General features: G+C 42.2%; 1 protein-coding gene across 5 annotated transcripts in view; it reads right to left on the bottom strand.

Annotated features, from left to right (window-relative positions):
- Positions 1-12,620, bottom strand: part of birc6 (baculoviral IAP repeat containing 6) — a 91,686-nt gene that overhangs the window by 20,762 nt on the left and 58,304 nt on the right. For all 5 annotated transcript variants that reach the window (XM_028423650.1, XM_028423652.1, XM_028423653.1 and 2 more), the window contains exon 65: positions 405-627. In XM_028423650.1, coding sequence (XP_028279451.1) covers positions 405-627 — 223 coding nt within the window. The remainder of the gene's footprint in view (positions 1-404; positions 628-12,620) is intronic.

Below are 12,620 nucleotides of genomic sequence, written 5' to 3'. Positions count from 1 at the left end.
GTGGTGAGGTCATGGCTAGATCAAAGCATTCAATTAGACTGTCATACACAGCCCCATGCTAAAAAAAAAAAAGTCAATTGTCCAAATCTAATCTAAACTTTTTTTTTTATTACAACCACTTTGTTCAACTACATGCCACGAGTTTAAAAAAAAGATATACCAGAAACAAAAATTATATAAAAAACTAAATATTGTGCACTCCTCAGTGCAACTTGGAAGCCATGGCTGACTTTTAACCTGTGTTCCGCAAACTGCAGGCTTTCTACCTTTGGTTTTGGAGGATATGTTACCACCCAGGTCTTAACTACATTCAGCACAACAGCACCGCTCCTTGCTAAAAGAGTCTATAACCTAAATTTCAGCTAAGCCTCAGTAAAGTTTGCTAATTAATCGATTTGTCTCACCTGAGGCGATTGGTGTATGTGTCAACGCATGTCTTCATCTTGGCTAGCAGCATCCCAACAGAGGTCTGTCCCTCAGAGTGCTCTTCATCCTCTTCTTCCTCATCCTGCCCCGGGTCTCCAGACAGAGGCAACAGCAAGGGGACCAGGGCCGTGCAGGTGGAAATGGCCCTCAGGAGCTCCAGTAGTGCCCGATATAGGGGTACATGACGTGCCATATCCAGCACTGCAGACAAGAAGGACACGATAATGGATTTAAAAAAAAAACTCAACATAGACCTTGCAATAATACCTTTGAACCTGAGTTGAGAATGTTGAAATGCATCTTTCTAAACAATAGCTAAGATGACTCTGAATCTGTTTAATCTTCCCAGGTATTAAAGGTAGGGTAGGAAATTTTGAAAACTCAGTGAGAGTCAGCCAGATTTTGAAAGTAAACACACGCCCCTTTCTCTCGGAGCTCACCCCGAAGCCACGCCTCCCAACCAGTCTGTGACTTCGGCCATCATGCACATACCTCTCTGGTGCGCGCAGAGCAGGAAGTGAGTGACAACCAGCCAACCATATGCGCAGGGGCGCCTCGTAGGATTGGCTGATGTTTCTAGCGTTTTATAGCTTCCACAGATGATTCATATTCTTCGTTTTAAAACGAAACTGCCGAACTAATCGGTTGCTATCGGATTGTAAAGAGAAGTTACACTAATTTAACAAAAAGTGCATCAGAATGAAATCTCCAACCCTAGCTTTAAACAAAGGACACACCGAGGTAATATATTTTATTGTGTTTCCATTACCAAACTCAAGCATCACAAAACATTTATTGAGGTGTTTGAAGCCAAGCTGTGTGTGGTGTGCTCAGAGATCAAAGAGAGATGAGGGAAGGAAAACTCCAGATTGGTTTGAGATTACACTGATTGTAGAGACTGCAAGTGGTGTGAATCGTGACAGATAGATACAGTCTTGTAATACTCTGATGTAGCAACCAGGTAAAAGAGATTGAAAAACATAGGCTAAAGAGCAGCTTTGTGGTTAAAGCCCCTTAAGGGGGGATTCTGAAAATGGAAGGCAGAAATATCTGGTGTAAAATATGTACTCTGTGTGTGTGTCAGTGGTCTACCTCAGTCTTTTCTAAATTCATAAACCAAACCTGACAGTTCCTTCTTCTCGCCCACAACGGAGGCCTGAAATAACAGGACATGGATAGCCCTGCAGCCTGAGTCAGCTGGAGACGTATGCTAAATGAAGGTTCCTTTCTGGCAGCGAGCTCTTCGGTTTAAACAAAGCATATGAGACAAAGATTCTCATTGCATTCAATGCTTTCTATAATTTCATAAACTTGACAAATATTTGACGAATATTGCATCCATATGAAATGATGACAGCCAATAGATACCCAAATCAGGCTTTCTTCTTGCAAAAGTGCAGAAATCTAATTGTATTTGCAACATGAGACACACACTAGTGGCAATTGTCTGCTGATCAATTCCATTTGATCATGTCAAAAAAATGCATCCTGGGTAAAAAGGGCATCAGTAGACTCACTGATACTGTGTAGTGAAAAACACAGCTGTCTATATATGCAAAGCCTCACATTAACAGTAAGAAAGAGGAAAGCAATGCAAATGAGTGAGTATTAGAAAGAAGTTGGCTTGTCTCACTGCTGAAACTAAATGAGAAGAACTGCTTGGCAAATGTGATTTATGACTCAGTATTGGGTTCATTTCCAACCACTGTTTGTCACTTGCGTCAGGCAGCACTTGTGGAGAAGCCAATCAAATAGAAGGGTCTGTTGAGACAGTGAAATGGACAAAAACAGGCTGACCATGTATACCATATCGTTCTATGAGAGGGGCTATCTAGTGTGTGTGTGTGAAAATACTTGTGTATCCGTGTGGCTGCCTTGAAGTGTCAGCCTCAAAATAAATAGAACAGCTCTTGTTTGTGGCTCCCAGACTGTTTTACATTTATATTGAAATCCCCAGCTCTCTACTGTCCTCTCCTTCCTGCATCTGCACAACACTGGCCTCCCAGGGCTTTAATCTGCTTGAAAAATCCTTAAACCAGTGTCTCTGGATGGCACCTAGCATGGAATCCCAATCCCTCTTGATACATCTATGTAATTACTCTGTGCAACTCATCAGAATTCCTCCTTCTGCTCAGTGTCAATGTCACTATGGGTAATAAATGCCAAGCAGGCCCCAGTGAGCGAGAGGAGGATGACACTTAAGAGGCAGGGCATCTACAAACACTTACCTACAGCACATGTAGGCTTATTATTGAAGCAAATGTGTGGAAAATCAGCGAGGAAAAAATACAACATGTCTGTACTGTCCAACATTGAAAATATACAAACAAAAATGCCTAGATGACAATAATGTAAACATAAAATAGGAGTATATAAATAAGCGAAGCTATAGACCAAAGCTATTTAATTTTTGGAAACAATACCAATTTCCTAGGTATTAATTACGCATGACGGTGAACAAATGGCATATAACAACAAGCCAACCTGTGATAGGCCAATACCAGCCCAGTGATATAATGTCGGGCTCTAGGCTGTTTTAAAAGATTATAATGGTTTTAGTGTTTTCCAACCAATCACAGTCTCCAGATAAAGAATCCCAATGACTGCTAATACATTTAGCTTTTTGCTTTGCATCACCTCGGGCTAGAAATCCTTGCTTTAATGTAAAATATATCAACAATATATCAACTGCTGGATTGATTACCGCGAAATGCCAATAGTCATTCAGCTAAATATACCAAGACAAGTCATCAGTAGTGGCAGATATCATATAGACCAGGGGTGTCCAAACTACAGTCCGCTTTTTACAGAGTAAATCATACAAAATCAACAGGCAATTCTTATTTTCGTTTTCTACTCATTATTGTGTAACGTTTGCATGATTCTCTGAGCAGAACATTATTGCTCTCTCTCTCTCTCTCACTGTCTGCATCGTCACGGTGTGTCACACGGTGCTGCAGGGCTTGGTTGTTGGTTAGAGCTACGTAGTAGACCTGTAGCAGACCTCTGGTCTGTGTGAGTTTAATTCTGTGAACGTGTGGATGACTGTCTGCAATAATACATCCCGTCCCCTGGTGTTTAATGTGCGTCAAGCCACTGTAACGCCGTGATCAATACTGGGATTAGTTTTTATCGCCACCTTTTGGACAGACGCTATTCTCTGTGTGCCGTGTTTCTCCTTCCAGGAGCTGTTTGCCAGCTGCTCATTTAAACTGTCCATGATTGTTGTACTTCCTCCTTCCGTCTGTGTGTTCTGCACCTGAAGAAGCCCTTGCGCTTTTCCACATTCATCACGCCCACAATAAATTCCGACCAATCACAGCATGGTTGACGACTCAGCCTTGAGAGAAAAAGTTCTGCCTGGGCCATGTGTCCGAGAGAGCTGCACAATGGGCGGTCCGAGAGAAAAATGACGTCATTTTGTGGGCATAACGTTGGCAGGGGGAATTAAATTAAATTAACCTTTATTGAAACCTTGAAACCTTTATTAGTCCCACAATGGGGAAATTGCTTAAGGCAGCCCAGCAAAGAGCGCCATACACCAGTGAGTACACTGGAGGCTATGCGGGTAAAGTGCCTTGCCGCTGCTGTTCTCGTAGAGTATGGATCCAGCTTAAACATGCATCTGCATACAACCTGCTATCACAGAGCGTTTGTACTGCATAAGTGAAGTTCTCCAAAACTATGGAGCCCCTCTGTGACATGGTCAAAAAAGAAATAAATTGTGGCCAACGTGCGCACGAAATATTGCGCACGTCACACAGTTGTTGTAGTTGTAGTAGTAGTAGTATTAGAATTCATGGACGGGGCATATGGGAGCGGGCTGCCGGGCCAGGGAGCAACCTCCCCATGCAGCAATGAGCGTCCCTCTCTGGGGATTTTGCTGGAACACTGGGGAGCTCCAGGAGCGCAGGGTTCCCAGCCAGGACGCACCCTCCCCATGCAGCAGGGAGAAATGAGCATCCCTCTCCCTGTCCATCGTGTTGCAATTTCAATTCTCTGTATGTCCAGCACATATAGCAGATTTGACAATAAAGTTGACTTTGACTTAACACTTTTAACTTCCTCCACTTGACCAATGATACGTGAAAATAAATAATTTCAGCAACTTAGAAAATGAAACCATGTTTTTTCCATAAAATTCTTTGAAATCCATCAAGAACTGGAAGTGTAAAGTCATTCGGCAGACTCAACAGCAAGGACAAAAACCAGCCATTCTTCTCATCTCCGCCACAGGAAAAGCAGCAACCCAAAGCGCCTGGACATCCATCACAGCTATGACTATCTTAGTAGTGCTGACCTGCAGTCATTGAAGTGCTATGAACAGCGGGCCTCCACTCCACAGTGTGATTTAGGGCCTTCTGAGGGCCGTACAGAGATGAGAGCTCGGTGTGGCAATGCAGGATGTTCGGGCTGATTAATAGTTAACAGAGGCCTGCAGACCTGAATGAGGGAGCCTGTGATGAGTAAGCATGGCAACTGTAGGTGCCATTTGAAATACAGGTGCTACTGTTGGATTTTAATGTCTCCCTGGTCACCTATGTAGCCTCACCCAGTGTCGTATCAATTGGCTCACCAGAACAAGTCAGCAAACTGTATTTCAGTTTCAATTTGCAAGTCCTCAAGAAACTCACCACACACATCATTGACATGAAGATGAAGGAGTTTGCAGTTTCCTCCTTTGAAAGTATTACTCGGGTTACAATCAATGATTTTAGCCCTCAGCTGCACTTCCAACAGTAGTACTTACATTGTACAGTCAAACATTGATACTATTTATTAAGCAACTACGCATCTCACTTTGTCTCTATTTTACGAGATGGTATGCAGGTATATCTTTGTGCATCAGTTTCCATTTTATTATTTAGCAATGGCTACCTACGTTAGTTTTAGCACATATTGTACAGTGCCATTTTTACTATCTACCATGCATGACACTTCTGCACAAAGATCATATTTACCGATTTATTATTCTAGTGCTGGGACCTAACAAAAACCAATACTTGAAACACTGAAACAAGAAGACAATAATTAAATTGTCTTAAAGTAAGTATGATTACATTTTCATTTAAATAACTGTTAAAATGCATGTTATTCAGGTAACCACAAATACAGCTTCACTAAACTAACTACTTCCACTTTTTGTCACTTCACTTATTACATCATGTATGTCTTAGATAAACATCAGACTATGACATACTGATTTTAATTCTGTATGCACAAAGAGGCGTTGCTGTTTTTTTTTTTTATTCTAACCTGTCGACCTAAACCTCCACTTCCTGTTCAGTCAGCTGGTGGTGGAGCTGGCAGTCATAGGCAGATCCATCTGTTTATAAAGTAAAGTTTACATAAATATAGCATCTTGAGCCTTTTGTGAGGAAGATGAATGTATATATATCACCCCACAAAAGGCATGATAAAAAAGTATTTACAAGATGTGATTTTAAGTAGGTGTTACTAAGTACAGACCATGCAGGATTACCACATGTCTTCTTGACCTTATACGGTTTCCAAAATCAAATCATCATGGTTACTGACTGCAATAAAAATCCAGAGATGCCTATCCCAATCAGAAAACCTTATTGTGGTTCAATGGCTCACAGTATGGGCAAATTGTATACACACACACACACACATAATGTAAGGCTTTTAATCTAGTACAAGGACTCCTTTAACATGCATCTCTCTCATCTCTGTGCACAGTCCCAACAATGTTGTTTATATCCTTCCACACTTCTTCTCAAGCAAAAACCACATCTCATTGTGGACAGCACATGGCCACATGCTTCAAACGTAGAAATAACACTGATAATAAACCACAGAAATACCCTGCACTAATACCAAATGGAGAAATTCTGATTAACCCCCCACACCCTGCTGTCCACTCCTGACTCACGCCTTACGTTTCATCCAATTTGTTTCCTATTCTGCCCACAGATCCCCTGTGTGGATGGGAAGACTCCCGTAATTACAGCTGACAGACTGACGTTTGGTATTTCAGTGGGAATGAGCGAGGGGGGGGAGGGGCACCCACAGAGAGAGGTTTAGAAGGGAGGTTGTTTGGGAAATGGACTCCCCTAAGATACTCAAGTTCGTAATAACCAAAGTGAGTTAATGTTCTATAAGGAAAGTGTCAGTTTAGATGAATGGCAGAATCCCTCCCATCAAAATCCACATTATTTGATATTCAGTCAGCTGTACTTACCACATAAAATCCCTTTGTTTACATACAGCTTTGTTCTTCTAAGTGGAACAACACTAATCATTTCAGACCAGCACTGTCTTCAGCTCCTTGGGACTTGTGGTCCATTTACAGTATAAAGCAAGCTGTGATGCACAGAGCCTTAAATACACTTGATAATTGCCCTTAATTGGATGGTACAGTTATTATAAGTGGGTGTATGATCAGAAAGAGGCCATCACAGAATCCTCACTGATGTACATTTGTTCTCAAAGCACATTAGTGCTCCCTAATGCGCTGCAGCAACAATGATTTCAACAATAAGAAAAAAACTACTTATACAATAACTATTGATTTATAAAGTGTCATTTCACAGCTCATAGCCCACCAGAGAACAGATTTTTATATTTCGCACCACTGGTGGTCTCAGCAATAATCTGATAGATGGAACTGTACAGCATTCAAAGTTCCCAGTGGAAAGATTACTGTAAGACTTAACACAATAATTTAGTTCACACCTCAATATTTCCCTTGAGGCACAATTAGGAGGACACAGTTTGGAGACAAGGGTTCACCTCTGCTGCATCTTGTGCTCTAGCTAGTACTCTACTTTACCCATTTTTGGATTAAATATGTTAAATATGCCAATATGGCGATATATGCTAATATACTTACTAATACTTGATACTGATGTTATATCAATATCAAGTTAACATTAGAGTACACTTTTTGCCTAGCATCAGATGTTTCATTTCAGCTAAATGAAACACACACACACACATTTACTATAATAGTAAAAAAAAACAAAGAATAAACAGAGTCTGGTCATGGATGAATAGGAGAGTGGGGTGCGTGGGCCAGTTACTGCTACAAGGGACGGTGTGTGTCGACTTCCCAAAAGGAAAGGAGGCATTGAGCAAGCAGGTCACACCAAGTGGGTGGCTAACACTATAACTCAAGCTCATGGCTGGACAGTGTCAGGTCTTCCTGACCCCTCTAGGGCACGGAACAGAGGAGAGAGTAGCTAAAAGAGTAGAACTGTGACATGTCTCCGCCAACATGCAGTCTGCCTCAGTGGACACTGTAGATAATGTGCATCAAAGCAAGACTATGTGAAACAACCAGAAAAAAAGTAGCCTGCAGCTCTGTGCCATTTCAAAGCACAGAAGGAACAGTGGCAGCGTTTTTGTGCACTAAGAATCCCTTTACAACCCAAGCTACTCAACTTACTTAGTTTTGGTTTGACATGCACTGTGTGGACGTATTAATTGGGTTAGAATAAGTAGCAAAGTTCTAAGAAACAAAATCCAGCTCACTGCTGCTTGTAACTGGTTACTGTGACCCAGAAAAACAGACTCCTTTCATTTTTAGACACAGAACTCATCTTATTTTGCTGAGAAACTTTTTGAGTGTCCAACTTGTAAACTCTATTAAGTTAGAACAGATGCATTCCAAGTGTTTAATTGAGCTCATAGTATACTACAAATAATATAACAAGCAGCTTCATTTTTTTAATGAAAACCCCACTGACTAAACTGCCTGCTTGTTAGAAAAATCTAAATACAGTAAAAGCTGCTAGACCTTAGCAATTTGAAATATTGTTAGTCAATATTTCTCAAAGTAATCCCAACTATACTTTTTAAGGGGTCAGCTTTACACGGGTTCCAAAGCATTGATCAGCTTTACTACTATTACAACTGCTGACTGTCCAATAATACTGCAGCTTCCTACGTTAAAGGTCGAGAACATTTTTTTTTTATTTCTCAATAGAACTGTGAGGCTTTGCACTTAGCCAGCAAGTATATCTAAATAGTGTGAGGAATTAACCAGCTTAATATCGTCAGGCCACCTTTCTAAATGTAATCCGCCAACAAGCTAAAAAGTAAGCAGGTCTATGGAGTACTTAGTGTTACAACTAAACTGAGATCTTTTGACTTTTACTTGGAAAAACTGCACCAAAGGGACGCTAACCTTGTTTAGAGAAAAAAAAAACATGTATAATGTAAATTATTAGTTCAGTTCCATCAGCTTCTATTAATTTCATGTTTTGCTTAAAGGAATATCTTAAACGTGCAGTTTTGACAATCGGGGTGCATTTTGCATTGTACCTGAATGCTTGAAGGTCAGTTTCAACTAAGAAATTACCACCTGGCTGTATCTAAAAGCATAGTAGCAAAAATATGATCCGTAGCAGGGTTTGTGTCTTAATGCGTCCAACAGTGCATGTATGGACTGAAGAATCTAGTTGCAGAAATGTCCTTCTTCAGTGCGTCAACACCTCTAACTAGCAGGCAGTGACCTAGAAGAAGGGTCGTTGATGGGGGTCATGAAGACTGTTGCTACATTATTGTTTTACTGACCTCCTACAACTCAGCTGCAGTGCTCTATTAACCAGGAGGTCAAGATAACTGCAACACTATAACACTATAAAATATTGATCTGCCTACAGATGCAGAAAGTGTAATCGAGGACAGGTTGATGCCATTGTAGCATCCCAGTCAGATAAACAAGAGACGCAACTATCTAAAACCAGTAAGAAATCAAAAAGAGATGCTAGCAAGCTGCAGCTTCCATTTCATCTGTTCATCCATTCCCATTTAGTCACATGGAAGCATTCCTACATAATTAGCTAGAGCAATTTTAAATGTTGATCCATGCCGCCTTTAACCATCTATTCAGATGCAAAAATGCCAACTGTGACTTTGGACTGATGACTGTTGCCATGGCAACACTAAAGATTTCCATATTTTGCCATTTGGTGGCAAATTACATATCAAATTTACATAGAGTGATTTCTGTCAAATTCTTGCCAGATGTCATTCAGCCATAGGTTGCGTTCCGACTCATGGCACCACCTACAGGTAACAGAAAGTCAACCTTGTGTGAAACATAATTGGATTTGCATGAAATTTAAATAGGGCGTTTCATGCATGATGTACTGCAACATGATGTGTAATTAGTGAGTGGTCTCTAACACCACACAGTGGCCACTGGATGTTGCAGGTTAGTGGGGAATTTTGCAGAAGGGTGAAAAAGAAAAGAGTAAGGTTTTATTTCAAATGTTTAACAATAATTTGGCTCACGTCTGTGATTGTTTATTAAACTAAATTCTGTTATGTTGGGTGAAGAGGATCACGCACAAGCCAATATGATTTTTTTTAAACCTGCTTAATTAAAGCACACAGCTGGAACAAACAAACAGGGTACATGTACTTACAGGTCCTCTATCTTGTCCTGCACTTTTGCTGAAGAGAATTTAAACAGAAATAAAACCAACAGGCGTAAGATGATGGGAGGCAAAGAGGAGCGTGAGTCATAATGGTAGATGAAATAAGCTGACGTGATCAGAAGTCTGTTGTCTGACATACTTTCCGAACTACGGCCCAACTGCACTGACCTATGCTTGAGTAGAAACTGGAACAATTCAGAGCCAGGAGACATCAACATGCGAAGCCAAAGTTAGTGCTGACATAGGTGGGGCTGATCCCCAAACAGAGAAGCAGAGGTTTGCAGCGCAGCAAGGGGAAATTAGGAAACAAAAAGCAAGAGTGTGTAGGTGGAAATTAGAAAGCAAAATAGTAGACAGCTCTGCATGCACGGTGTCTTTGTTTGAGAAGCACTAATTAGAGATGAATATCAACTGTGCGCACAAACCCCCACGTCTTTTCCCTGCCTCCCTCTTTGTCCTCCACCCAGCCATATCCATCCTTTATTTCCCTGCCACCCCCTTATTGCTGCCCCATCCTTCTTCTCCACTCCTCCAATCTCCACGGGTCTACCAGAATAACAGCAGCTGATGATGGGCTCGACTGAACTCGGAGCAGAGCGCTGCACAGTAGGGCTGAATTCACCTCTTCTTTTGTGTTTTTGCTTTTTGGTGTGTTGTTTGGGTGGTAGCTGTGTGCGTGTGTGTGCGTGCGATCCACCAGCCCCCACAGCAGTGGGAGAGGAGGAGACAACTGTAAGCATGAGCGATGTCGTTTCCCCCTCCCCTCCTCCGTCTCTCTTCCTCCCTCCCTATCTCCTGCTCTCTCTCTCTCTCTTTCTCCTTCATTGCCACGGCCATCAGGATCCATCCTCCCTCCCTCTCTCGCCATCATTCTGCTTGGTTATGCAATGCACAGTCCTCCCACGGTGACTAACTGGTGTTGGAGACCTACCGTAACACCGCTGTCACTGGTGGTAGATCCACACTGCCATAGCGACAGTCTGGCGCTCCAGCTTTCTACAGACGTCTGCTTCATGGGATTTTACAGCTTTTCCTGCACCTCTGGAATATCACCTGCCACACTCGGCTAACTCAGGGACCTGCCTATTCTTACCTAGCTCGGTGGAGGCTGGGTAACACTATCAGCTCATCCTGCAGACATAATCACATGCAGTGATGAGGAGGCTTTTTTGACAGGCACAATTCCCACGAGGAGTTGAGGGTGTGTGTGTGTGTGTGTAGGTTTACAGATAAAAGTGTGGAGGTGTTGATTGAAGGAGTTCAGGCAAAGCACTGAAAGAGAGCTCCAGAAAAGAGAGTAGATAAGATGGGGGGAATGGTGGGGAAGAGGGAGGGAGCAAATGAGGAGAGGGTTTCTCCTCACCCCCTAAAAAGATGCTGCTAGCGCCTTAGCAGCAGCAATGCTAACCTGCTGATTAAAAAAAAGGACTGACTGCGAAGACTTGTGAGGGCAAACTTGATCAAAAAAAAAAGTTGGGGGGTGGGTGGGGGGGCTGCTGAACCTGACAGGTGGCACTGTAGACTGGAGGACAGGAGAAGTGATACAAGAAGGTTTTCAGCGGAAGCATCGTTGAGCACTGCAAAGCTGTCGTGGCACCGCTGCCTTCTAATTCCTCTCACAGGCACTGGGACTGTGGATACATAATTACTACCCCTTTTTCTCATACGCTGGGTCTCCACATGTAGAATGCCCTTAAAGCCATGGTTTCCCTGTAAGGACTCAGAAAGTATGCCGGATGATGTTGTCTTACACCTTAGACGCCTTAGGGTAAGCCACTTTCTCTTTATACCCTATTGCTCTTTTATTTGTCTGTTTTGTTTCTGTTGTCATGGGATTGTAAGAGGATGATTATGATTGCATTTACATGTGAGCCCAAGAATAGCATGATCCTGCTTTCCTTTAGGCATCTCTTAAAGACGACACTATCTCCAGCTCCTTTTCCTTCTAAGACTTCTCCACAGGGAAGGAGTGACTACTGCTCACAACAACTACGGTACTTCGAAAGACCCTGGGGTTGGGGGTGGTTAATAATTAAATGAATTAAAAATGAGGGCTGTGTGTAAATGGTAGCATTAAATCATGATTTGATTTTTTTGACACTGCAACTGTGTCACTTCTGGCAATTTAACAGTTCAATGGCTGATGATCCAAGGACGAGTCTGAGCAGGCGCTGGTGTCAAGCTCACAGTGGTTGTGGAAATGGGGCTTCATGCTGTGGCAGGTCATAAACACTGGTGTTCGCAGAGTAATCTCTGCTCTGCTCTATCGTGGCCACTGTTTTGTTTGATTCACAATTGATTTTGTGATCGTGGAATACGGAGCTGCCAGAACCCAACGGTTTAGATTTTGTGCAAAAAAATGGCAGATTAGCAGGAAGAGGTGCAGGGTAAAAGAAGAAATTCCAAACGTTGTTATATTTGTCTGATTGGTCTCTGTCATTTGCTTTTATTGCAGATAAGTGTCCCCTTGCCAGGTTAGGTGATCATCAGGATCATGGGCACCACAGTCGTCACCCTAGATGATGTGCGGGCACTGGAGGTCAAGGAGGAGCAGGAGGAGTCCATCTTGGCCATGTTGGGCATCATTGGCACATTCCTTAACCTCTTTGTAATTGTTTTCGTTTACATCTACACTACACTGTGAAGAGCTACAGCAGTGGGTAAAAGGATTTTAAAAAGAAACAAACAAAAAAAAATACCCTTTTGATAACAATTCCAAAAAAGCTGGGGCAGGGCAGGCTAATATAAAAAGCAGGGTGTGTTGGGGGGTGAAAAGACTTGATA

Source organism: Parambassis ranga, chromosome 15, assembly GCF_900634625.1.
Source record: "Parambassis ranga chromosome 15, fParRan2.1, whole genome shotgun sequence".
NCBI lineage: Eukaryota > Metazoa > Chordata > Actinopteri > Ambassidae > Parambassis > Parambassis ranga.
The sequence above is the reverse complement of the archived record's forward strand: the minus strand, read 5'-3'. Positions and strand labels throughout refer to the sequence as shown.